This window comes from Acartia tonsa, chromosome 14 (assembly GCF_053477335.1).
Source record: "Acartia tonsa isolate MP-2025a chromosome 14, ASM5347733v1, whole genome shotgun sequence".
Lineage (NCBI taxonomy): Eukaryota > Metazoa > Arthropoda > Copepoda > Calanoida > Acartiidae > Acartia > Acartia tonsa.
In genome coordinates this window covers 25,306,941-25,333,730 of record NC_137273.1, presented here as the reverse complement: position 1 = coordinate 25,333,730, position 26,790 = coordinate 25,306,941, and the positions used below count along the sequence as shown (strand labels likewise).

Genomic DNA, 26,790 nt, shown 5'->3' with positions numbered 1-26,790 from the left:
CGTACAAAACGTACATTCCTAATAAAAATGATGTTTATATTTTCCTAGTTACCTATTATCAAAACATTTAAGTCTACTAGCGGAGAAACACCATAACGGACCATAGCGGACTAACAGACACAAGATATCCTATTACTTTATTAAAGAGAACTAGCGCCTACGCTCCTAAAGACATCTAGGGGCACTTGAGAAGGGGAGGGTTGAATTCAATAACCCAATTTTTTTATTTTAGATTTAAAAAGAAAAAGTAAAAACATGGATAAAAACATACATAAGTAGCGAAGCTAAAGTTTTATATAGACATCTGGAAAAATTTAACTATAAAAAATCAGTGAGCAATTAAAGTTCTTTTTTGGGGGGAGGAGGTAATTTTTTTCTAAAGTCGATTTCTCTTGGAAGGGTGGATGGTGATACTCTTCCCCAAAATAGTTATAAAACTTCCAAGAACCTATGAGAAGCTATCCTGTTAAGGAGAACCATATCGGTTCAGCGGTTAGCGAGATCCTTTGGTACAAATAAACAGACATCCTGTTATCTATAATACAAAGTAGAACGATGTCTGTCCCTTAAGATCTCGGTAACCACTGAACCGATTGGATTCTACTCTTCAGGGTATATACCTATTGGTCCTGTGGTGGTTTTAAGCTTTTTTTGGGGGCCACCCCCCCAAAAAACAAAAAAAATCAACCCCCCATTTTTTTTTTAGGAGATATCCTTGGTCCTTTTTTTTTGTAGGAGATATCCTTAGTCCTTTGTAGAAGATTTCTTTTGTAGAAGATTTCCTTTGTGGAAGATTTCCTTTGTAAAAGATTTCCTTGGTCCTTATTTTTTTTTTTTTACGAATTTCACCTTACACTTTTTTGATCACCTCTTGGGGCAAAGCCCCTAGAGGCTAGGGGCGAAGCCGCTAGTTATGTACAAAGTATATCCTATTATAAGGACCAGCGACTACGCCCTTAGAGGCCTCTAGAGAAACTTGATTAAGGGGGAGTTGAATTCAAACACCCAATTTTATATTTTTAGTAGCGAAGCTACTCTATAATTCACAATGTCCGTCCGTCTGTCCGTCCGTAATTAATGAATTGGGGGCTCCTATAAAAGATAGAGAGCTGAAATTTTTTGACAACATTCCCATCATTAAGGAGCACAATTAACTATAAAACATCAATTGCGGTCGGACTGCTTTTTAGCAGGTTTTAGGCTATTTTTTATATTTTCCAAATTTTCCCCATATCTTTGGTGTTTATGGTCCGATTTTCAAAATTTTTTCAGTTAAAGATATCAAAATTAAATTTCCCGTCAATTGAAGAAAACAACAATGACGGTCAGACTGCCTTTTTGCAGGTTTTTTGGCTATTTTTCACATTTTTCCCCATATCTTTGGTGTTTATGGTCCGATTTTCGAAATTTTTTCAGTTAAAGATATCAAAATTAAATTTCCTGTCATTTGAAGAAAACAACAATGACTGTCAGACTGCCTTTTTGCAGGTTTTTGGCTATTTTTGTATTTATCACATATTTACCCACATCTTTGGTGTTTATAGTCCAATTTTCAAAAAATTTTCATTTAAAGATATTAACATTAAATTTCTGGTGTTTTAAGAAAAGAAACAATGGCGGCCAAACTGCCTTTTAGCAGGTTTTTGGCTATTTTTATATGTTTGACATATTTCCCCATATCTTTGGTATTTTTGGTCCAATTTTAAAACTTTTTTGCATTAACAGTTTCAATTTTTTTTCCCCCATTGTTATGTGCATCTAGTATGTAATTTACTTTAACCGTCTTCATCATACAAAATAAAACAAGGTTTTGTGTTTATTTTCTCCAATAAATCTATTCTTGATTTTAATAAATACACTTTAAATCTACTTCTACGTATTCCCATCCACAATTTTTTGTGCTTCGCTACTTATGGATGTTGTCATCCTTGTTTATTTAAAAATAAAAAGTAAAACACAAGGATGACAACATCCTTAAGTAGCTAAGCTCAAAAGTTATGGATGGAAATCTGGGAAAATAAATAAACTAGGCATAGAGTAGTGTCATAAAAAAAAACATTTAACTTATTCAAATAAATCACAAAACCTTTTTAAAAATATATAATAACGTGAAAATCTAGGAATAAATTCAGCCCCCCAACCAATAATCAAATCTCAATGAAACAAAGTGGAAGTATTGAGAATAAAAACTTATACAATCCCTGAAAATTACAACCATCCATCAAGAAAATGAGTAGAGAAAATCATAAAAACCTATACATCTAGGAATCGATCTAGCACTGCAACAAATAGACAAACCTTAAAGAAACTTTTTGAAAATATGTAGAATGTGAATTTATCTATTTCCTGAAAATTTTAGCCGTCTATCTTGAATAGGAGTCGAGAAAATCACAAAAACTTGAAAATCTAGGAATAGATCTGGTACCCCAACCAAAAGGTAAATCTCAATGAAAATATGTAGGATGTGAACTTATTTAATCAAAAAACAAGAGCCAAGAAAATCACGTTTCTCCGATGGCATAACGGACTGAGAAAGTATTTATAGAGTAGCTTCGCTAATAATTTTTCTAGTGAGAAGGGGGGGGGGGTGAATTAGACCACCCCCATTTCTGTTTTCAATTTTAAAAAGAAAGAAAAAATAGGGGAAGGGTGGTTATTTTTTTCTAAGAGTGATTTCTCTTGGGAGGGTGGTTGTACCCTCTCCCAGAACCTATAAGAAGCTACCCTGTAAAGGAGAACCATATCGGTTGAGAGAGAGCCTTCGGTACAAACAAACAATTAGACAGACATACATCCTGTTATTACGTACTAAGTATATCCTATTATATAAAGTAGTAAGTTTTTTGTTTGATGCTTAAGATTTTCATTACTTCTGAACCGATTGATTTCAATTTCAGGGAAACTTCACTCATTTACCGAGATGGTTTTAGGCTATTTTTCTACCATTTTGAATACAGGTTCTCGAAGGGATATGGAAGGACAGAGAAAATAGCCTACAACCTCTCCCAGATCATGTCGGTTCAGCAGTTAACGAGATTCTTCGCTACAGAAAAAAAAAGGATTTAGAGGATTATACATATCCTAATATATAAAGTGTTTTATGCTTTTTTGTCTGTAACGAAAGATCTAGCTAACCGCTGAACCGATATGGTTCTCCTTTACAGTAAAGCTTCTTACATACCCTGAGATGGTTTTAGGCTATTCGTTTTTAGAAATAAGTCTGGGTATGGTTTTAGGCTATTTTTCTGACATTTCATATTCCTTCGAATATATAGCCCCTAGATGCTAGGGGCGCAGCCGCTAGTAATAGGATATAGGGTTATTTTGTCTAATGCTAAAGATCTCAGAAAATACTAGTCTTTAATACAAAGTAAAACAATGTCTGTCTGTCTGAAGCTTAAGATCTTGGTAATAGCTGAACAGATTCGGTTTTACTCTTCAGGGAATATGAGTGTGGAAAACCCAACCCCCCAAGAAAACAACCACCCCTTAATTTATTTTTGTAAACTAATGCAAATAAGCTGGGTGGGGCCTAAATGAAAAAAAATCATCACAATATCTTTTTTTCGTTTTTTTACTAATTATGAACAAACGATCCTATGAAGGAGGGAACAAATCCTCTAGAGGATAGGGGCGAAGCCGCTAATCCTAGTAGTAAGTAAAAAGCTTTAAGTGTCCCACCCCCCAAGAAAATAGCTTAAAAATATTCCCTGAAGAGTAGAACCTAATAGGTTCAGTGGTTACTGAGATCTTAAGCTTCAAAAAGACAGACGGACAAACAAACAGACAGACATCATTCTACTTTGTATTATAGATAATATACTATTTTCGTAATACTTTTTATACAAATACAAATACTTTTATACTTATATTTGATTCTTATTCTTTAAAAACTGAAGATACCAAAAAATAAGACTTCTTAATCCTAAACTGAACACCATATAATATCTCGGAAAATTTACCTAAGTAGATATATAAAGAATTTGAAAAAAATTATTGTAAAATCTAGTGATGGGAATCCGGATCCGGAATCCGAATCCGGAATCCGCCCAATTTTCGGCCAATTTTGGAATCCGAATCCGGAATCCGTTTTTTATAGCGGATTCCGGATTCTAAATTGGTAGGCTAAAATTACCGTCTTTTTTCTTACAACTCCCTCTGTTTGAAGGCAAAGATCAAAAAAAAAAATTCTACATAACAAATTTTAATAATTACTAATGTGATGTAAATGTTTTAGTTATGTTGGAAGTCAACACTTTAAACAAATCAAGGCTTCAACCAAGTAACGTAGTGATAAATTAACGAAAAAAGCTATCCCTCTGTGACGGACGGCCTTTTAAAATACTGCTAGAATCCGGAATCCGAATCCGGAATCCGCCAAAAATAAGAATCCGGAATCCGCAAGAATCCGTCACTTTTTTTAACGGATTCCTTCAGAATCCGGAATCCGAATCCGGCCCAAAAATTCGACGGATTCCCATCCCTAGTAAAATCTATTACAGGTTAGTTGCACAAAGTGCATTTAGACTTGAAATTAGTCAACTGCATATCATTTTCTGTTCAATTCTTTAAACTATATCTATAAAACACATATTTCAAATCCATAAATTTAAACTATAAGTTCTAAAAACATACATATATTACATATTTTACCTACATATTTTTGTTCTATGAAAATTTAAGATATTATTGAATTTATCTATAATACAAAGTAGCTTGATGTCTGTCCGTCTGTCCGTCTGTCCGTCTGTCTGTCTGTCTGTCCCTTAAGATCTCGGTAACCACTGAACCGATTGGATTCTACTCTTTAGGGTATATACCTATTGGTCCTGTGGTGGTTTTAAGCTATTTTCTTGGGGGATGGGACACCTAACCCCCCCAAAAACAAAACAAAATCACCCCTATTTTTTTTTTTTTTTTTTTTTGTAAGAAATATTCTTGGTCCTTTGTAGGAGAAATCCTTTGTGGAGGATTTCCTTTGTGGAATATTTTTTTTTACAAATTTCACCTTACACTTTTTTACCATCTCTTGGGGCTTCGCCCCTAGAGGCTAGGGGCGAAGCCGCTAGTTTTTTATAATACACCTATAGTTTTTGTTAAAATTTTCGTACAAAACATACAAATTACTTTTCTGCTAATATTTGATTCTTATTTTAAAAAAAAAACGTAAAACGTACAAAAATACAAATTTCAAAATACGTTACGTACACATATCAAAATAACGTCCAGAACGTACACAGATTCGATGCGTAACGTACAAAACGTACAAAACGTACACTCTGGCCAGTCTGTAAATATCAAACAGTCAGTAGCCCCAAATAAAACATACTATGTGGAAAGTTTGAAAGTATACCTAAAAATTGAAGTATAGAGTCCATATCTTCGTTTCCGCGGAAACCTTCAATTTCCTCAGATTTCTTCACATTCTTATCCTCCTCCTAGAAACAAAACAACAAGGATGGCGACATTTCATAACAAAAGATTGTATCTAGTGCAATTCCAGGTAAAATGTTCCTGGTAACGATTATCTCTAAAAATCTGTGAACGAACTATGTAATTGTAATTGCGAAAATCGATCTAGTTCATATCCACTGTTATTTTTAATGGCGCAGCTACTCTTTAATCATGGTGTTTTTATTTTTTTAATTTAGATACGCTCCAATATATGGTGATTTAAAATTAAGCTTTGTTTAAACATTGCATTAACTGAACGTTTCGATTAGATTTTCTGTGTTAGCCTTTAGATTTCTTAGCTACTAATAAATAAATCAAAATACCTTTTTTCTTCGTAATTTTTTGGCTTTGGTAGCTTTATCTGAGGGTGTGGTGGTGTGATTCATTGTCGGTTCCACTTGTTGGGTCTGAATATTAATTAAATAAATAATTTTTTTTTCTGCAATTGTAATTGACGCGTACAGTAAATTAAAAAGAAAATTTTTCGTTTACCTAGTACCAATACAAAGTTGTCCACGGACAAAAAAATATATCTTTCTTTCTTCTTTTTTTATATTGACAATTTTTTTTCCTCAAAAATACGATTAATTTCATTGGATCAATGATATTTGACATGAATTCACATCACATAAATCCATTTTAAATAAAACATTTGTTTTAAAATCACTTTAAAACTTGTATCATTTAACTTTTAAAATGTCTTAATAAACTTTCCAGTAATATTTATAGTTGTTTCACTAAAATTGAACCTATAGATCTTTAATTTAGTAAAGATTTCATATCTTTCCATTAAATGGCTTTTACCCATTCCGGTTTTAAAGGGATAGTTTCACGAAGTGCATTTAAAAAGAAATAGTGAACTGTAAGTTTTTTCTATTTTAAATAACGTAGTAGTGCATAATATAAAGTTATTGATTAAAATTAAAAGATTTGACCAGGGATTTTCCTTAAAAAATGAGTTTTTGAACTTCGTTGCATGTTATATATGGCAAAAACTTTTTTGTCATAAATACAACTTTAGATAGCATTTACTAGTTCTTAGAACTATTTATACAACAAAATACACATAACAACAAAGAATGACCAATAAAATATTTAGTAGGTATAGTACTTAGAGTAGTGATCTTTTTATATGTCTTAGTAAAATATATTAGGCATTAGATAGATATGATTGTGATAAAGAATTTTAACATTGACCTGACCGAACTGTTTTTATTTGACAATATCTAAAAAAGTTAGTGATTTGCAACATATAGGTTTTTTTTTTAATGCAACCATCTCGTAATCAGTGATTAAATGGAACTTAGAATTCGAATTTCGATCTGAAATTTTTCATGGGTAATCCTTGGTAGGTCTATTTTCCCTAAATCGAACAAAAAGTTGGAAAAGCAACGGCTGGCGGCTCAGCCGTTTAGCCGCATTTTGCCTATTTTCAGGGCAAATTCATCATTAATTACGTAGGAATCAACTTTTTAAAACATATTTTGGTTTAATTCATGTAAAATGATAGCAATAGCCATTTTCAAAGTTTCTAGTACCAACAGCAACCGGCTAGAACCGTTTTATAAGGTTCTTGAGCAAAAAGAGTATTATGTTGAGAGAGGTTTCGTGACTAATTTGCTTTTAAGAGACCCAAAAAATGGAAAAACGGCTGAGCCGCCAGCAGTTAGCCGTTACTTTTCCAACTTTTTGTTCGAATTAGGGAATTTAGACCTACCAAGGATTATTCATGCAAAATTTCAGAACAAAATTCGAATTCTAAGTGCCATTTAATCATTGATTACGAGATGGTTGCATTAAACCCCCCCCCCCTTACATGAGAATGGTTTTATATATATATATATGTTGTATGTATAGTTGGTATTTCCGCGTGAGATAATGTGTATATTGTAAGTAAACCGGACGGTTTTCTTTATTTTTTCAAAAGAATCTATTGAAAACCTGTTCTATAATGAACCGGACGTTATTTTTTATGTTTTTTTAGTAACTTGTCCCAAGGGGAACCCCTGTTCAATTTTTTTATAACTCTTGTGAAATATGTGGAAAAAGATTCTCAGATATTGGTGTTTTGGCTATACATATTTGGAAAAAAATAGACCATTCTCATGTAATTTATGTGGCAAATCACTTTAACTTTTTTAGATATTGTCAAATAAAAAAAGTTTGGTCTGGTCAATGTTAAAAATTCTTTAACATATAATCATATCTATCCAATGCCTAATATATTCTACTAAGACATATAAAAGTTCACTACTCTAAGTACCTTAACTCTTTAAATACACTTCGTAGAACTATCCCTTTAAGAATTGGGATGGTAGTCAGGGGCGTCCAAGCTTTTTATTTTGGGGGGGGTAAAAATTTTTCAGGGGGGGGGGTAATTCGTGTTTGGGGGGGGGTAAAATGGCCCCCCCCCCCAAATTTACCCCAGTGGTAAAATTTTTGAGGGGGGGTAATTTAAATTTTATTAATATATAGTATCAAAAATGCGCGCGAAGCGCGCAAAAATTTTTTTATTAGAGATTTTTTATTTTGGGGGGGGGGGGTATTTACCCCCCTCCAAAAATGTTTGGGGGGGGGTAAATACCCTCCTAAATGGTTGGGGGTGCCTACGGCACCCCCAGGGTAGGGGTAAATTTTGAATGGGGGGGGTAATCGCCCCATTACCACCCCCCTTGGACGCCTATGATGGTAGTGTTCTAATTTACTCCACTCCCCCTTCTCCCCAAAGAGAAAAAAACTGTTTGTTTACCTGGGTTTTGTTAACCCTGATTATTATTAATTCCGCCATGGTTGAAACAAGAATGAATCTTTAGGAATCATTATTTTGGAACATTTTTTTCAATGAATTTAAAAGATTTTAAATCTTCTAATTGGAACATTTTTTATGAAAAAATATATTTGAAAGATTTTTTTCATAAAAAATATAGGTAGGTATGTAAGTGTAACTTTATGCTAAATGCTCCTTTATGTCAAGTGTAATTTTAAGTCAAGTATACCTTTATTTGAAATGTTTATGTTAAGTAGGTATACCTAGATGTCAAATGTATTTGTATGTCAAGTGTACATTTATGTCAAATTATACTTTATAAAAAATATTTTATGTTAAGTGATTTTTGTCAAATATTACTGATCCATTTAATTTTATAAAACAGCCGTGTTTAAGGGTAAAAATACCTCTTATTTTTCAAGGCGAAAAAAATCATTTGTACTTTTTACATTTTGGAAATAAGTGATTGATTGATAATACCTGTGGTAGAGATGGGACTGTAAGTTTCTGACGTTGAAATACTGGAGTATGTCTGAAAAAATAAGATTTTAAGATTATTATTATTTGAAAACAACATGGATTACAAACAAATAGAAAAAAGAAAGATAAACCACAAGTTCTTATTATGAACAGATCTTGCAGTGATTTCCATCAAAGTGCATATCGAGCACTGAAGCCACCCCCAACAATTATTTTTAAAATAAATTGTGAATATGTTGGGGGGAGGGAGGTTCCCTAACCAATGCATAACATCTACATTATACCTAGGGGTAAATTACAGGGATCTAATAAAGGGATAGAACAATGGCAGATAAATTGAGTATATTCTCAATTATGATACAAAATTACCCCTTCTGTAGATTAAAATTAGTGGTTGAAACGTTTGAACACTAAACTTAATAAACTAACCAATGAAAATTTAGTAAAAGTCGCCAAATCCAATAAAAAAAAAGTTATTTTAAAACTTTTGGGACTAGTGTAATAAACAGCCCATCGTCCCCCCTCTCTCTGGGTAGAATATACTAGTACTCAGGTTAGATTAAATTATCGTCCATTGTCTTATCCCCTAAGATCCCTGTTGTGATGAATCAGTACCTGTAAATTGAGAAAGGTCTGATGTTTGGTTCCATGATAGGAAACATACTGTTATTGTGACTGGTAGGGTTTCCATTCTCATCCAATTTTTCATCCTAAACAAAACATTGAAGGTTAATTCTAACAATAAAAATAATCTACAATCCTTTCTTCCCTCCAATAATTAAAAGCTAAGGCAATATTTCAAATTGAAGCAATGGAGGAACTGGTAAAAATGGATGTAGAATTACTTGGATAATATCGTCAATTTATGTTGCTAACATGGACATCATTTATTAGTCAGTTTGTTCATCCAGTGAATGGGGAGTGGATGGGAGGGATCGCTATTTTAGGCAGCTACAAGTTTTACTTTATTAGAGTATATGATAATCTGGTGAAAGATCTAAGAAATAATAAATCCATTTTGGTAATTCCTCATTCATTTTCCAATCCCTGACTTGGTAGGATAATTATTAGGACAACATGAATTCTTATCAACTACCTAGTTAAATAGATAATAAATAGCTTCGCTGGTATTAGAAATTATTATCCTTGTTTAAATATCCTGGAATATCCCAGCAGGGTGATTAGTCAACCTCTATATTTGCCCCTCTTTACTAATATGGTACGTAAGTAAATTAGTATTGAGCTTCGCTGGTATCAAAAGATCCTGTCCTATAGATTGGAGTTAGGTAGGTTGTAAGAGCTAAGGAGTAGTCCCCGCAGGGTTACGTGACCTACCTCTCTATCGCCCCTGTCACTATCTGTGATGGAGCGGACACTGGACCAGTCAGACTGCATCTCAATACCCTCATCTGCCACGTGACTCGTCACACCACCCACGTTGGTTCGACCCCTGAAAATATTCATTTTTAGTTAGATAAAAATAACTGACTAAACAATCATCTAACAAAAATGATAGATAAATACACCTTCCCCAAAAACTAAGTTTCAGCCTCTAGGGGCGCTTACAAAAATGGAATTAATCATATTACTTTTTATTTCACTATCTGCGGTATATTATATTACTGTCAAAAATACGATGCGAGAAAAAAACTAATATCAAATCAGATTAATAGTCAAAAGCAGTGTTTCGGAGCCAGAGCCGGGAGCAGCAACATTTTTGGTGGAGCCGGGGCCGTATTTTTCGTTAAAAACGGATCCGGCTCCAGATTAGCTAAAAATGATTTTTTAAAAGTAATATTATAATTTGGCAACGATCTATTTCCATATAATAAACTGAAAAACTATTGTTACTTAACAAATAGACACACATCCTTCTACTTTGATATAGCTTTAATCAAATAAAAGCTAAATATTTTATATTATTTATTTTTTTTTTATCAAATTCAATAATGAACAAAAATTGATATATCAATTTCAAGGTTGGAGCCGGAGCCGTTTTTCCAGATACGGCTCCGCGGAACCGGAGCCGCATCAAAATTAAACGGCTCCTTTAATTCTATTTTGAAATCTCCAACTCAGTGAACAAAGCATAACACAAAAAAAAATTTTTCACTGTAAAGTTTGTCCCTTTCCCAGATTTTTATAAATCGATATGGCAAATTAAATGCTAAGATGCTAGCTAAGCTGGTAAATGTCAAATTCAATAGTACATCCTAAAATTCAATGAAGGAAGAAGATACTTAAACAAAATAAAATATTCTCAGTATTGTAATATCTCCCGCTTTGTCCCACACAAACTCTCGAACATCTGTATAGACCATTCCCAGTGTACACCCAAAATCCAACCATACATACACCTAGTGTCATTTGAGCATAATTTTATCAAAAATATAGGAATGAAGTTTAAAGGTGTATACATTGTCAATATTAAACTATACGTCCTGTCCTCATCATAAATTTTGTTTTAACCACAAAAACATAACAAGTTTTAATATTGATTAAAATCGAAGAATTTCTATTACTGTCATTGATACTAAAGAAGATTTATTATTCACATTTTTAGGTCAAAGTCGAGAATACGATGAAAGATAATTTTTTTATTGTTAAGTTTATAATCTTTAGAAATGGTAAGGCATTTTTGACAATTATTGGGTCTTGGTCATATTAGTTTATTTGTGCTCGCTGTAATATGTTTTGCAAGCCATGGAGCTTAAGGGATAAGATAATGGATGACAAATTGCTTTAAAACTAAAAGTTTGACTATCAGTGTAATTTACAGTCTAATATCCCCTTACTCACGGGCTACAAACCGTTTAGTGGTTCAAATGTGGTCTTTTAAATGTGGGAAATATATTTCCTTCGTATTTCCAACTTGATCCTGTCTTTATCTTAGGAATTAAATGCTAAAATAAACGTCGAATGCTATTAAAAAGTACACTGGTGCATTATTTATTATGAAACTTTTTTTATCGATTCTGAAAATATTTTAACTATAATTACCTAGATTTTTGCAGTTTAGGAAAAGGTTAAAAAATATTTCCAACAAGAAACTTTCACGAAACAAAACAATAAGCTATAATACAGTCCTAACTAAAGATTAACTCGTTCCACAAGAGTAAGTTTTTAACTCTTTGATTTTGAAGATAAAGCAATTATCAAACGCCTTTGTTAAGTCAAAGATTCATCAAATAAAACAATTTGCCACCTACAGAATAATGACTTGTAAGTATGATTTTAAAAGTTAAAGAAATTAGAATAAATCTATTCTTCCTAAATAGATTCTTGAGTCAAGTTTTTACTAATTGGTGAGAAGATTAATTTTTAAAAAATTTTCTATGCCTTTGAGTAGTTTTAGTCCTTGGGGTAGATGGTTCGATTCGACCTTTTTCTTTACCTGCTTTCCATGCGATGTCTTGCTTGAAGCAAAGGATTTGTTTCATCATACTCTGTGTATTCAACTCTGTTCTCCATATCAACCATCTCAATTTCCTCAACCTTAATATTAACATTTTATCAACTATCAACCCATCAACAAATTACCGACTATCTACCAAACAAAATGACAGCATTTATTACCTCTTATTAACGATCTACTGATGACAATCTCATAGCATAATTATTATCTTTTTATTCATAAGAAATTTATTTCTTCTATTATAATGTTAATTTTTCTATTAACCATCCACCCAGCTACCTAGTTATATTTTAAGCTTAGACTATTTACCCATATATGACCTAAGTATTAACATCCCCTACATAAAGGCATTACCTATCCAAATTCCACCCCCCCCCCTTTAACATCCTTTTTTTGCCAAGCATTTTTAGATTTTTGCTCAGGAAGGTTGCGTGATTGTGTTACCTCAGTTTTATTACTGTCAGTATCATCAGTGTTCTCAATATCAATACACGTGTCTCCGCCACCAGTACCAGTTCTGTACTCCCTACAGCCAATCACAGGTTTACAAAGTTATAATTTAACATTTCTAACGGTTTCCTTTAAATTTCGTCTGGACAAAAAAGTATTTCTTATAACTTTTTTTAGAGAAAGGGCACTGCAGAGTTAGAGTCACGTATTTGGGCTAGAAATAGTTTTTCCCCTTAAATTAAAAAAAAATGAGAGGGATGGGGGGATTAAGTAATATACAAAACTTTAGACTCTAAACCCAACAGATGTAACTTGTTTATGTTTATTATTTAATTGTAAAACCATGCCTAGCAAAATCTCTGGTTTCAAGCCTCCGAATAATTGAGTCGGAATTGGAGTGTAACAACTCCCCGGGCACTCGCTCTTCACACATCATCTAAACAAAACAAAATCATTATTTTCTACCATGTACTTATAAAAATATGATAATCTGAAGTGTTTAATGTTTCGTGTCGTACGCAATATAAAAGAAGAAAAATGCGCAAAATGGTACATTTCTTAAAATTCTGTAGTATTTAGACCAACAAAGGGGGGGGGGGGGGGGGCGAAAGTGACACTTTTTGAAACCAAAACTAAAATTTAACAAAGAAACTCAACTAAAAAAAGAGTTACAGGTCTGAGATTTTGCATGGCAGTTGCTTTATAGGGGTACAATATGGAACTGTGAAGAAACGGCGGCGCAACCGCCGAAAACCGCCGTTTCCCGCCGAATTTTTTTTTGCCTTTTCTCGGCGGTTTTCGGCGGTTGCGCCGCCTTTTCTTCACAGTTCCATATTGTACCCCTTTAAAGCAACTGCCATGCAAAATGTCAGACCTGTAACTCTTTTTTTTAGTTGAGTTCCTTTGACTTTTAGTTTTGGTTTCAAAAAGTGTCACTTTCGCCCCCCCCCCCCTTTTGCTAAATGAATCATATGTACTATACATACATTACAATACAGACAACCAACCCTTGATTTTCTGACATGTTATGCCAGTTTTATTGGTGAATCATTATTACTATAATTGTCACGCGTAATACAAAAAAAACTACAATGAGCAATTTTAATCATACATGTGTTTTTCAGCTAGGTATCATTAGTATTCTTTAAACAAAACTTTAATGTAGCAGGTGAAAATGACAAGAAAAGAATTCTAATAAAGATTTAAATGAAAAATGTGAGTCTGTTTATCCAACCACTAGCCTCCAAAAAAATAGACAATTTTTCTTTAAAAAAATGATTTTTTATATTGTGATTTCTGTAAAAGCAAGATATATTATAGAATAGAATAGTTATTTCTCGCATCGTATTATAAATAGCTTCCTGCGGATATAGAATGTAAAATTATAAAATTAAAACCAGTTTTTTTTTAACCCCGAGGTGCCGAAGGCACGAGCTAAAAAACTGGTTTTAATCTTATGATTGTACATTTTTATATTCATAGAAAGCTGGATATAATACGATGCTAACCATAGTTTTTTCGTATGAATGAGAACCGGTTCCTATCCACCGGATTCGTATGTATACGAGAAAATTATTTACTTAATATTTCAATCAATTCTCTTATACTTAGAGTTATTAAAAAATAATTTTTAACAAAGTCATTGTGATCCTTGTTCTATTAGATATAAATAAAATCAGTAATAGATATAGAAAGTTGAAACCATGGATGAAAAATCTGCCAAAAAATTTCATCTTAATATATATCCTTGTGCCCTAGAGCCCAGGGTGTGCATTCACTTCCGCATACTGTCACATACTCATGATGTTATATTACCAACTAGCGGCCACGCTCCTAGAGGCCTATAGTGGCACTTCAAATGTTTTATTTTATATTTAAATATGTCTATGTTGCGTTTGACGTTTATGTTTCGTTAAACTCTCTTTGTTAAATCGAGAAAATTTTATTTCTCGTGATTTCTCTTGGGAGGGTGGTGGTACCCTCCCCCAAAATAGTTATAAACCTTTACGGGACCTATGAGAATCTACCCTTTCAAGGAAAACCCGATCGATTCAGCGGTTAGCGACTTCGGTAGAAACAAACACACAAACATACAGACACACAAACAGACATCCTGTTACTTTAGTATAAGGATAAGACACAATAGAAAATAAATAAGATGCAATGCTTTATGAGAACACTATCAGCTGCTTTCCTAGCATCTAGGAGCTCTTTATTCCTATGACAAAGGAAAGAAGAAAATTGGCCTAAAACCATGTTTATTATAAAAATCAAATAGCCTAAAACGATCAAGAGACCTGTAAAAAGCTTCCATAAAATGGAGAACTCAATCTGTTCAGTAAGGGGGGAGGGGGATTTAATGCAACCATCTCGTAATCAATGCAGGGAGTAAGGGAGGGGACAATGGGCAATTAATTCAATTTAAGAGTTTTTGAAGAAAGGCCATGAAAACCAGAATAATCCCGAAAATATGGTGGAAATTGTAAAGTGATTGTTGATTAAATCTAGAAAACCATAAACTAAGAAAAAAGTTCCAAGAAAAAAAGCAATCATTTGAAAATAAGATTACCAGTATTACAGACTGACATAACCATTCTGTAAATAATTACTAGAAATATCTCCCTGGATCTCTTTAGATGACAGGGAAAGAGAAAAGAGATTTGGGGGCAAGTGATGTGAACACGGAAAAAAGGGGCAGGCAGGCGTGTAGCTGGATGGGCAAGTATATGACCCGCACGCCTTTCTGCCCCTTTTTATCCTGTTTATTTCCCCCACCTGCCTTCTCCATTTCCCTTTCTCGTCTACTTTTAAAAAGGAGGTGGGGATGAAGGGAGTGAAATATAGTATGGGAGGGGGGCCGTGTATTTATATTTGAACTACTCTCTGTCTGCAAAACTATATATATTCAAAACTAACATAGCGTGTAACGGCATTTCTTGCGCAAGTCCCCAAACTCAGTCAGAAACTGCTAAATTCTTGCACATTCCCTTTAAGCCAGTCCCCAAAGTCTGAGACTCCTAAAGATTGAATATTCGATCCATTGTCCCCTCCCTTACTCCCTGTAATCAATGAGTAAATAGCACTTTCAATTCGAACTTTTTGTTCGATTTAGGGAAAATAGACCTTCCAAGGATTACTTATGCAAAATTTCAGATGGAAATTCGAATTCTAAGTGCCATTTACTCATTGATTACGAGATGGTTGCATTAACCCCCCCCCTTATCGAAATCTTAAGCTGCAGATAAATAAAAACTTACAACTTTATATAATAGGATAGCAACTAAAACAGTGTTGGATATTTTTTAATAATATGCTCTTAAAATAATTTGCTTATGTTATTCCTTCATGTGCAGAAGTGAATGTACACCAAAGGCCAGACAACCTCAGGTTTGGTTCAGTCAGTCTGAGCTGTGGGCCTTTGTGCATTTAGATTTTGCACACACGGATAAATAGAGTTCTGCTCGAATAAAAAGTAGCTGAAGATTTTAACGGTAACAGAATGTATAATTCAAGCATTTTTTTACATTTATTAACATAAATGGAAACATACAACCACCAACAGTACTAATACACCCATTTTGTTGTCTGCAAAACACTCCCTCGATTTAGGTTTAAAAGTTTGGGTGCGCTTTAAACACCCCCCTAGCAAAATCATCTGGACAGCAAAAAAAAATATTTTTTGCTATTGCTTCTTCATAGTCAATGTTTGCTTGAAAAGTTGATCCTGAAATCTCAACCTTTATTCTGTGAAAATTCTGGACTATTTTTTCTTTCTTGTAACAGTTTTAGAAATATAGGCGTACTACAAACATAGATTTTTATTTGCAAGTATGAAAAATTACATTAGTACTTTGGTATTCCTTAATCCAAAAAACCTCCATAATTTCTGTTTTGGTTTTAAACTTCCTCGATACTTATTTTAGCTAAAATTAAGCTTTTTTCTTTCAAATTATTAGTATTTATTTAAAATAAAGAAGTAATAACCCCCCTTTTTTGATGTACGACCTACGCCTACAAAAAAAGACAAACTTTTATACTTTATCCTCTCTCTATTTAACTCTAATGATCTAAAGTAAAAAAGTTTTCTTGTATATTACAAAATGTTAGGAGACCAACAGTGTCTTCATAATAATGTACACCAATTAAAATGAATTTAAATCCATACATAAAAGTACCAAGCTGTCTATCTGTAGCGAAAGGACTTGATAACCGCTAGACCGATATGACCTATTTTTGAGGTTTATTTATGCGAGAGAGAACCAAATGGAAAGCAGCATTACAGAAAAAAAGGAAGGACAGACAAGACATGATCACGTATAGAGTAGCTTCGCTACGACAAACTATGCTTACATTGTGGCCGGACTCCCAGATGGATTGAGCACCAGCTGCCGAACTCGCGGCCGCCGCAGCACTGCCCCCCAGGCACACTACATTCTCAAACTTGGTCGGGGGCAGAGAGCCTCCCTCCCGGGGGCGGGCAGACACACTGGAGCCCCCGCTGGCGCGCCCACTTTTACGTTTGCTGGACCTGAAACATGGAGCAATTTCCTTTGGAGTGACAGTGCAACTTTATATGTACAAATCATGGATGGATGGATAGGGTTGAAATGAAATAAATCCATTACCACGAGCAAAATGGTCTAAAAATCAAGATTGAACTAAAAAAAGGGGGGGGGGGGGGGGGTAATGCAACCATCTCGTAATCAGTGAGCAAATGGCACTTAGAATTCGAATTTTCATCTGAAATTGTGCATGAGTAATCCTTGGTAGGTCTATTTTCCCTAAATCGAACAAAAAGTTGGCAAAGTAACGGCTAAGCAGTTTTGCCATTTTTTGGATATCTGTAGTACAAATTATTCACGAAACCTATCTCCACCTTATTCTCGTTGCCACTCCAAAACGCTATCAAACGGTTCTAGACGGTAGTTGTTGGTACTAGAAGTTTCAAAAATGGTTATTGCTATTATTTAACATGAATTAAACCAAAAATATGTTATAAATAGTTGATTCCTACGTAATTGATGATGAATTTACCCTGAAAATAGGCAAAAAACGGCTGAACGGCTGAGCTGCCAGCCGTTACTTTTCTAACTTTTTGTTTGATTTAGGGAAAATAGACCTACCAAGGATTACTCATGCAAAAGTTTAGATCGAAATTCGAATTCTAAGTGCCATTTGCTCACTGATTACGAGATGGTTGCATTAACCCCCCCCCCCCCCCTTTAATACAACTATGTATAATATAGAATACTTCTTATTTCTACCCAAGATTAGATGAGAAAACTCCCCCCTTCCCCCCCTCCCTAAATAATTTACATTCATTAAATGGAGTAATTTTGTTCCTCGTAATTGGGACATACATGGAAATGAAGATGTTTTATTCCTGAATCTGTATAATCTGTAATGCTGACCTGTGACTGTCTGAATCTGAGATGAGAGAAAGATTGCTCAAGCTGCCCCCTCTGTTTCCCTGTTCTGATACTTTCTTTTTCTTCTTTTTACCACTTAGCTCTTGATTTAGGCGTCTAAATAAAATAATTCATTAATATTCAAAAAATAATAAATAGATAAATAGGCATAAAAAATTAGACATACGGAAGAAAATTCAAAGAGCAGATATTCAGTGGTCGTAAAAAATCTATAGAAAATATAAATCATAAAACCTTTACATAGATCTATATAAATGTCTTTTGTAATATGACCGACCTACTAAACAAAATAATAAATTGATGGCTAATAAATTTTGGAAATCCTCAAAATATTTCAGCTGTATATCAGGAAGGAAAAAACATTCAGACGGACAGACATTTCGATTTTTAAAAAGTGAAAATGGAAGTAGATTAGGTATTTTTCTTCGAATTCCTGGAAGGATTAGACCTACCTAAATGTTGCATCCCATTGTTCTTCACCAGAAGAGTTTTCCTCAACCTTGTCTAGAAGCTCCTGAAAAATATTTCATTATTAATTTTGGTCAGTTGGTCGGACTGTAAGCCATCAGAGAAAAAGTATAACAAACAACCAAAAAAAATTAGAGGAGGTCACATTGACCTGTATGTTTTTTATTGGTACTCAAGGATTTATAAATAAAAGAACATCTTTCAAACTTACAGTGTTCAAACTTTTCAACCATTTTAATCTACGGAAAGTTTAATTTTGTTAATAATCATTGGATATATACATGATACTAAATAGTCCCTTGTCTTATCTCTTAAGATACCTGATACTCTAAGCTCTAGTGTTATGAATTTTATGACGGAAGACGACCCAATAAATGTCAAGCACATGATTTAATCGATTAAAATCAATTCGGTTAACAAAGCCCTCCTTTCACTTAAATCTAAAGGAAAGATTAAATATTTAGAATAAAGGGAAAATGCATGTAATACGAGTGACAAAGACTTTTATTCGGTCATTTTGATCCAGGGATTTTAAGGTATAAGACAAAATAATAAATTGATGTATATTCCAAATAATAATAAACAAAGTTATCTCTTCTGCAGATTAATGGTGGAAGAGTTTGGATACTGCTAGTTTGAATCACCCAATTAAGTCCCAAAGTTTTTAGGCTAATGATTGAGTGATCTAAAAACTTTGGGTACTAGTATAATTAACACCCAAAGATCAGAACACAATATAAAACTTTGGGTACTAATAATATTTAAAGTCTAAGATAAGCCCACAATACAAAACTTTAATTAAAATGACTGAATGCATGTACCTTATCCTTATTGCATGTATTAGTTATAAACTTAAAGGGTTTCTTTTACTTATAGCAATACACAACACATACATATATGAAGGGTCAATTATACTTCACTCAGTTTCAGAGGAATCAGGGATCTTAAGGGATAAGACAATAGATGATAAATTGATATGCATCATCAATGATGATAATACGCTTTCTATAGATTAATAATATTGGGTGAAAATTATTAGTTTATAGCCAACCTTTCAAACATCAATTAAAGGTCTTAACGTTTAGTGGCAACAAATAAAATAAAATGGATATAATACTAGGGGTACGGGTGAAATTTGCAGTCCGATGCCCCCTCCCCCCTGGATAATATTCAAATGCTTAAATGTGCCAAAAATATCAGCCATTTATCTAAAACAGCTTCAGCGAAAATGACTAAAGAACATATACGACGATGATAGAGTAGTTTCGCAACTAGAATTATAAATTTCATGTATAGCATATGATTACATTCTATAAATAGACAGGTTTCCGTATTTTTAAAATATTAACAACTCTTACTATGTATTGGAATTACATTTACAAGGATGACAACATACAAAAAAAATTTGAAAGGCATACAAATATTACAAACTTTAGACCTATTTTTACAATAGAAAAATAATATTTATTAGAAATCTGAACAACATGTCTTTGTTAACTTGTTCCAAATTGTCTAAAATACAGTCTGCTTAATATGAATCTTGGACATATTTTAAGACAAAATAATAGAGAATCTAGATAAAGATATGCTTATAAATAATACCCAATCGTCATAAGATCACTACTTCAAAAATCTAAATATTCTAGAATTTAATCTTTCTGTTAGTGGTAAGAGTTGAGCTTTCAATATTATACCTAAATGTTTCAAAAATCCACATGCAATGTTTGAAATAGATAGAACATAAATTATCTATTAGAGCTATCCAAAATGGACAGACTGACTTTAACAGCAATAAGCTACGCTTTTACAATAAAAAAAATTGTTCAGTATATGAAATATTGCCAAAATGAAAGTTAAAATCCAGATAAAGCCGCCTCTAAAATTGCAGTTTTTGTTAAGGTCCAAAAAATCTGTTTAAAATTCCTAATGTCTACTATACATACAGTATAGATAGATGCAAAGATAATATGGAGAACTATTCTATTATTATTTGAAATAGCTCATAGATCCGAAATAGATTCTTTTCCTCAGGATAAAAAAGTGTATTAGAAATTTCAAGTAATGTCGCACAAAAAAAATTAATGAAAATCATAGGATTAATATCTTTTCATTTCTTGGCCAAGGCCATGATAGCTGAGTCTTCCTTATTTATTATTCATTGACCTATCCATGGTATGAGGTGATCCTTAAAACTAAGAATTCACCCAAATAATCGAGTTTTGTCAGGGGTACAGATATGCAACTTGAAGAAAAAAAGTTTTCCACACTTTTTCCTATAATTGAATAGTTTTTATTTGCTTTTAATTGTTAAACTATTGTAGGTAAAAGGCCCCCATAAGATTTGAATCTGAAAATAAAATAGCTTAAAACCATCTCTGGACTTTGTTAAGCTTCCCTTAAATGGAGAACTCAATAAGTTCAGTTATACAAGTTATCAAAATATTAAACTTACTACTTTATATAATAAGAAATCGCTGTTAAAAATCTAAAGAAGGCGTCTTAAATTTTTTGCTTTTTATTTAGAATAGCTAGCCGGTGCTTTTAGTACGTAGTAGATGTAAAATTTTCCATAGAATTCAGATATGCAATCGGTTTTTTGTAGACCTCTTAATTTTGAAGTAATTTAAGTTTTTTAAAAAAATAATTAAGTCGGTTTTAAGGTACTAAAATGCAACAAAATGAAAGAAGAAAATTGCCAGTATGAACAAAAATAGTAAGATCTTTAATTTGACACCTTACTTTTTAAATTCTGTTGAGTAATTATTGTGTAAATCTATTTTTTTGACCTCATTTTAATCAAAACTTTAAACCTAAATATTTTCTCTCAGAGGCATAAAAAATATGTGTTTATATAATAATATGACTTTAGAATGAGAAAAATATTACAAATCCATTCTAAACAAAATTGAAAAAGTTTTATAAAATTATAATAAAAAATATAGGTAAGTTTATTATAAGAATCAAAATTTTCTGCCTTAAAGGGTTGACTTGAACAAAACCTAAACAAATGTACATACACTATAACAGATATTTTGTAAACACAAGAAACAATAATGCATTTTTAACTGCATTGTTTTGAAGTTTATAAACAGATTGAAGCATATTTATTCATAATTTTTCATTCTTTACATGTTATGTAAGTATCACTATTTTTATTGTAGTATCTATTGTATATATTGTATGATCATTATCCTTTTTTTTTGTCAATTCTATTGGTTAAGTTTTGAGTTGAAGCTTCTTGATTTGTCAATTTTTGAGATTTTTGATTGGCTAGTTTGATAGTTACAATTAAGTTTTGCCTGTAAAAATATAATATTTTAGGCCATTTTTATTTTTTAAAGTTTTTACTTATTTTAAATTTGCTTAGAATGGATTCGTAATATTTTTCTGATTCTAAAGGTATATATGAACCCATTTTTTTATGTCTGTTTGAGAAAATATTTAAGTTTAAAGCATAAGGAAAAAGGATAAGAGGATGAATACTCACCCCCTTTTCATGGTAAAATACTACTTCCCCATCCCTAAATTTTTAAAGAAAATTTAGCAGACGAAAATCAAAAGCCCCCCAGGGCTTTTTGTATGTCAATCATAAATAATAATGTGAATAAAAAGAAAAGCGATATTTAGCAAACAGCCGTGGGCAGTCAGAATCAGCTGAATGTTTATTATGAAAAAAATATCCCCCTTTTAAGAAATAAAAGGATTCTCTTTCATGCACAAATTTTTTAAAATAAAAATAAATTCTTTGTAATTTTTAATTAAAACATTAAAACGACAATATCTAAAAGTAAAAAGTAAAAAAAATATTTTTTTAGATGTTGTTATTTTAGTATTTTATACATTTAATAACAAAATTTTCTTTTTATTTTTAATTTAAATATTATATTTTAATTACCTATTAATTTTGTAATCCTCCCATTTGAAAAGTGGTAAAATAGCAATAAAATTTAGCACGGCAACAGCGCTAATTAGGCCTATTTTTGTCTTCTAGTTGCGTCGATTCCTCTCTTTTATTTTTTTCTCTATGGTTTAAAGTTTTTATTAAACCTAGGTTAAAAGAAATAGATTATTTCAATAATAACTCAACAGAACTTAAAAAGTAAGGTTTCAAATTAAAGATTTTACTATTTTTGTTCATACTGGCAATTTTCTTCTTTTATTTTGTTGCGTTTTAGTACCTTAAAACCAACATAATTATTTTTAAAAAAAACTTAAATTACTTCAAAAATAAGAGGTCTACAAAAAAAAACGATTGCATATCTGAATTCTATGGAAAATTTTACATCTACTACGTACTTAAAGCACCGGCTAGCTATTCTAAATAAAAAGCAAAAAAGTTAAGACGCCTTCTTTAAGAATTTTCATCCATTCCTATCTTTCTTGTTAGAAATTGAAAATAACGAATTTGTAGTTTTTTTTTGGTTATTTTATTTTGTTTTCAGTTTTCCTTATTTACTTTTTTAGGAACGTGGCTACTCTTTAATTAGCAGTAATTTCTGGGGATAAGACAATGGATGATAAACTAATGTAAAAGCCTAACTATAATAAACAAAATTACCCTTCTGTTAATTAGAATCAATGTTTGAAATGTATAAAAATATTGCAAGTGTGTACTATCAAATCAAGATTTAAGTCCCTATTAAATAAAAAACTAAAAACGTGTTTATAAAACTATGGGGACCAGTAATATTTTCATTCCAATATCCCTACCTTCCCTGATGACAAGTGTAGTGACAAGTTTGTTCTTATAATGTATCTTAAAGGCACTGTTTTGAAAATAATCCCTTTAAGTTAGCTATTTGATATGTCATTTGGTTCGTCTGTAAGTAATGCACTGACCATTCTGACTTGCTATACGTCAGTTTGACATGCACCATGTATACATTAGCTGTATAGCTGTATCTTATGACATAAAACATATTATTTATGTTCGCTACTAAAAAATGCACAAAAAAAAACAATATTTATGATTTGATAAATAGAATAAGGTTAATAATATGAACAAGAATGATATTTTCCAAAGCAAGAATTGGACGTTCATGTTAATATATGAGACAAACATTAAAAAAAAACCAAACAGCGAATGTAAAATGTTAAATATATAATAATTTACTGTCTTTAACTTCGTTTTGCCGGCTATAACTGAACATATTTATCCTTTATCATAGCAACGTAAAAAAAGATAGATTAAAATGTAAGAGAAGCATTGCTACTAAAAATACATGAACATGTATGTATGTCTGTATAATAAATCCAATATTACTTTTAACATGAAATTAGGGATTAAGTAAGCAGTAAATTGTATGCAAGAAATGTCATATTTTAACACGTAGATTAAAATAATTAAACCATATTATCCTCTTACTAAAGTAACAGGATGTCTATGTGTTTGTGTGTCTGTACCGAAGGATCTCGCTAACCGCTGAACCGATCGGGTTCTCCTTAACAGGGTAGCTTCTTATAGGTCCCGGGAAGGTTTGTAACTATTTTCTTGGGGGGTGAGACACCCCAACCCCCCCAAAAAATGAAAAATCCCCCCCCGAAAAAAAATTAAATTAAAAAAAAAATATTTTAACTAAAATTAAAAATGAGGGAGGGCACCCCCCCCCCATAAAAAATAATTTAAAATAAGAAATTGGGTTATTAAATTCGACTCTCCCCTCCTCAAGTGGTTTCAGGCTTTTTAGTACCCTTCCTATCCTCCTCTTCGAATACAAATGGGAGAAAAAATAATTTATCAGACATTGTCAAATACCTATGTACCCGACGAATTACATAATGGGGTTATAAAACTTTGGCTACCATTGTAAATTAGTCCAATATCACCTCCGTCCCTGGTAATATTAGAATCCAAACTTCCCTAAAAATTGTCTAAAAAGTCAGTACATTCATTTTATTTACTTTTTAGTAGCGAAGCTACTCTATAATTCACTTTGTCCGTCCGTCAGTCAGTCAGTCAGTCCGTCAGTCCGTAACGCTATGGGGGAAATGGGATTTACTCAGCTCCTATAAAAGATAGAATTCTGAAATTTTTTGACAACATTCCCATCATTAAGGAGCACAATTAACTATAAAACATCACTGGCGGTCGGACGGCTTTTTAGCAGGTTTTAGGCTATTTTTAGATTTTCCAACTTTTCCCCCATATCTTTGGTGTTTATGGTCCGATTTTCAAAAATCTTTCAGTTAAAGATATCAAAATTAAATTTTCCGTCGTTTGGAGAAAACAACAATAACGGTCAGACTGCCTTTTTGCAGGTTTTTAGCTATTTTTACATTTTCCACCATGTCTTTGGTGTTTATGAACCGATTTTCAAAATTTTTTCAGTTATAGATATAAAATCAAATTTCCCGTCGTTAGAAGAAAACAACTATGAAGGTCAGACTGCCTTTTTTGCAGGTTTTTGGCTATTTTATATTTTTTTTACATTTTCCCCCATATCTTTGGTGTTTTTAGTCCAATTTTCAAATTTTTTTCAGTTAAAGATGTTAAAATTAAATTTCCCGTCGTTTGAAGAAAACAACAATAATGGTCAGACTGCCTTTATGCAGGGTTTTGGCTATTTTCAAATTTTTTACATATTTCCCCATATCTTTGGTGTTTATGATCCGATTTTCAAATTTTTTTCTGTTTTAGATATCAAAATTAAATTTCCCGTTGTTTGAAGAAAACAACCATGACGGTCATTCCCATCCACGAAATTTTGTGCTTCGCTACTTATGGATGTTGTCATCCTTGTTTAAATTTCATTATACAAAGAAGAACGATGTCTGTCTGTCTGTTTGTCTGTAGTGAAGGATCTCGCTAACCGCTGAACCGATCGGGTTCTCCTTTACAGGGTAGCTTCTCATAGGTCCCGGGAAGGTTTATAACTATTTTTTTTCAAAAAAATGAAAAATAACCCCCACAAAATTTTTTTTCTTTCTTTTTAAAACTAAAATTAAAATAGTGGGATCGACTACCCCCCCCCAAAAAAATTTTTACAAACAAAAAACTTTTCTTATAAATCTAAAATAGGAAAAATTGGTTTCATCAAACCTCTTGGGGAAAAGCCCCTAGAGGCTAGGGGCGAAGCCGCTAGTTTCATATATAACATCAAAGGTTATCATTTATTATCTTTTGCCTATTAAACGCTTTACTGATATCAAACCTCCACTAATTAAAAAATCTATTAAACAAATCAGCTGATTATTTGAATAGATACTTTCTAAGCTTTAGAAAGCTTAAATACAAGCAATTAAAAAAAAATCTTATATTTCTTATTAGTGTAATTGGCAGTTTCTTTTTAAGCTGCTTATCGGGCATCGGGGATAAGTACAGTGCTCGCAAGGCACTTTGAGGGAAAGCATTTTAAAGTAACAAATCCATTTTATATTTAATTTTTTACAACGTAACCTTAGTTTTGGGGGGATAAAAAATATCATTCCATTTACATATTCGAAAGTTGAAATGCTAAAAGAAGAAGTAATTTTATACCTAATATATTATCTTAAAATTAAACATTTAAAATTGTTTTTAATTTTCACCGAACTTTTTACATGTCTAACTAAGTATGTGACCTTGTCTTTAAGAGAACGCAGTAACTTTTTAGATTACATTTTTACTTATTAGTAGGTAAAAAGTATAGTTTCTATTAGGGATGGCAATCCGGATCCGGAATCCGCCCAATTTTTGGGCTAATTTTGGAATCCGGAATCCGTTTTTAATAGCGGATTCCGGATTCTTAATTGGTAGGCTAAAATTAGCATCTTGAGTTTTTACTTTCAACTGCCTCTTGTTGAAGGCAAAGATTATCATCATTACATATAAAATCTTTAAAAATCTGGTTCGATTTTCGAAAGTGAATTATAGAGAACACCAAGAACATTGATTTTTAGGACATATGTAGCACTTAATTTTTAAAATCTCTTTAAAAATCCATTTAAAATACTGTTAGAATCCGGAATCCGAATCCGGCCCAAAAATTTGACGGATTGCCATCACTAGTTTCTATTATATTTCTCAAAAGGCCTAAGATTTAACTATTTAGAAATAGACACCTCTAGAGAGACAATAAACACAATTTAGAGGTGTAGAGGGGTGTCAACATCCCCCTTAAGTTTATACCCCCTGACATAAGCCTGTATACGCCACTGAAAGCTTTTTGATGTATTAAGTCCTCTACCTTTATTGAATGTTCTTCAATTTAGGTATGACCAAATTAGTAGACTCATGTTTTTTTTGTTTTTTTTTAAAGAAAGATACATTAGACTTTAAATTATACAGGTACCCAAAGTTTTTTATTAAACACGTTCTCGGATTCATTTGCTGTCTGTACTTCTATAAA

The 26,790-nt window shown here is 32.4% G+C and overlaps 1 protein-coding gene across 1 annotated transcript in view; it reads right to left on the bottom strand.

The window, feature by feature from the left end:
- Positions 1-26,790, bottom strand: part of LOC145305377 (uncharacterized) — a 96,496-nt gene that overhangs the window by 33,767 nt on the left and 35,939 nt on the right. The window contains exons 11-21 of the mRNA XM_080146994.1: positions 18,448-18,509; positions 17,978-18,091; positions 16,917-17,094; positions 12,914-13,002; positions 12,561-12,642; positions 12,096-12,196; positions 10,037-10,151; positions 9,317-9,411; positions 8,702-8,753; positions 5,778-5,861; positions 5,354-5,438 (exon numbers count right to left, since the gene is read on the bottom strand). Of these exons, the coding sequence (XP_080003120.1) occupies positions 5,354-5,438; positions 5,778-5,861; positions 8,702-8,753; positions 9,317-9,411; positions 10,037-10,151; positions 12,096-12,196; positions 12,561-12,642; positions 12,914-13,002; positions 16,917-17,094; positions 17,978-18,091; positions 18,448-18,509 (1,057 nt within the window). The remainder of the gene's footprint in view (positions 1-5,353; positions 5,439-5,777; positions 5,862-8,701; positions 8,754-9,316; positions 9,412-10,036; positions 10,152-12,095; positions 12,197-12,560; positions 12,643-12,913; positions 13,003-16,916; positions 17,095-17,977; positions 18,092-18,447; positions 18,510-26,790) is intronic.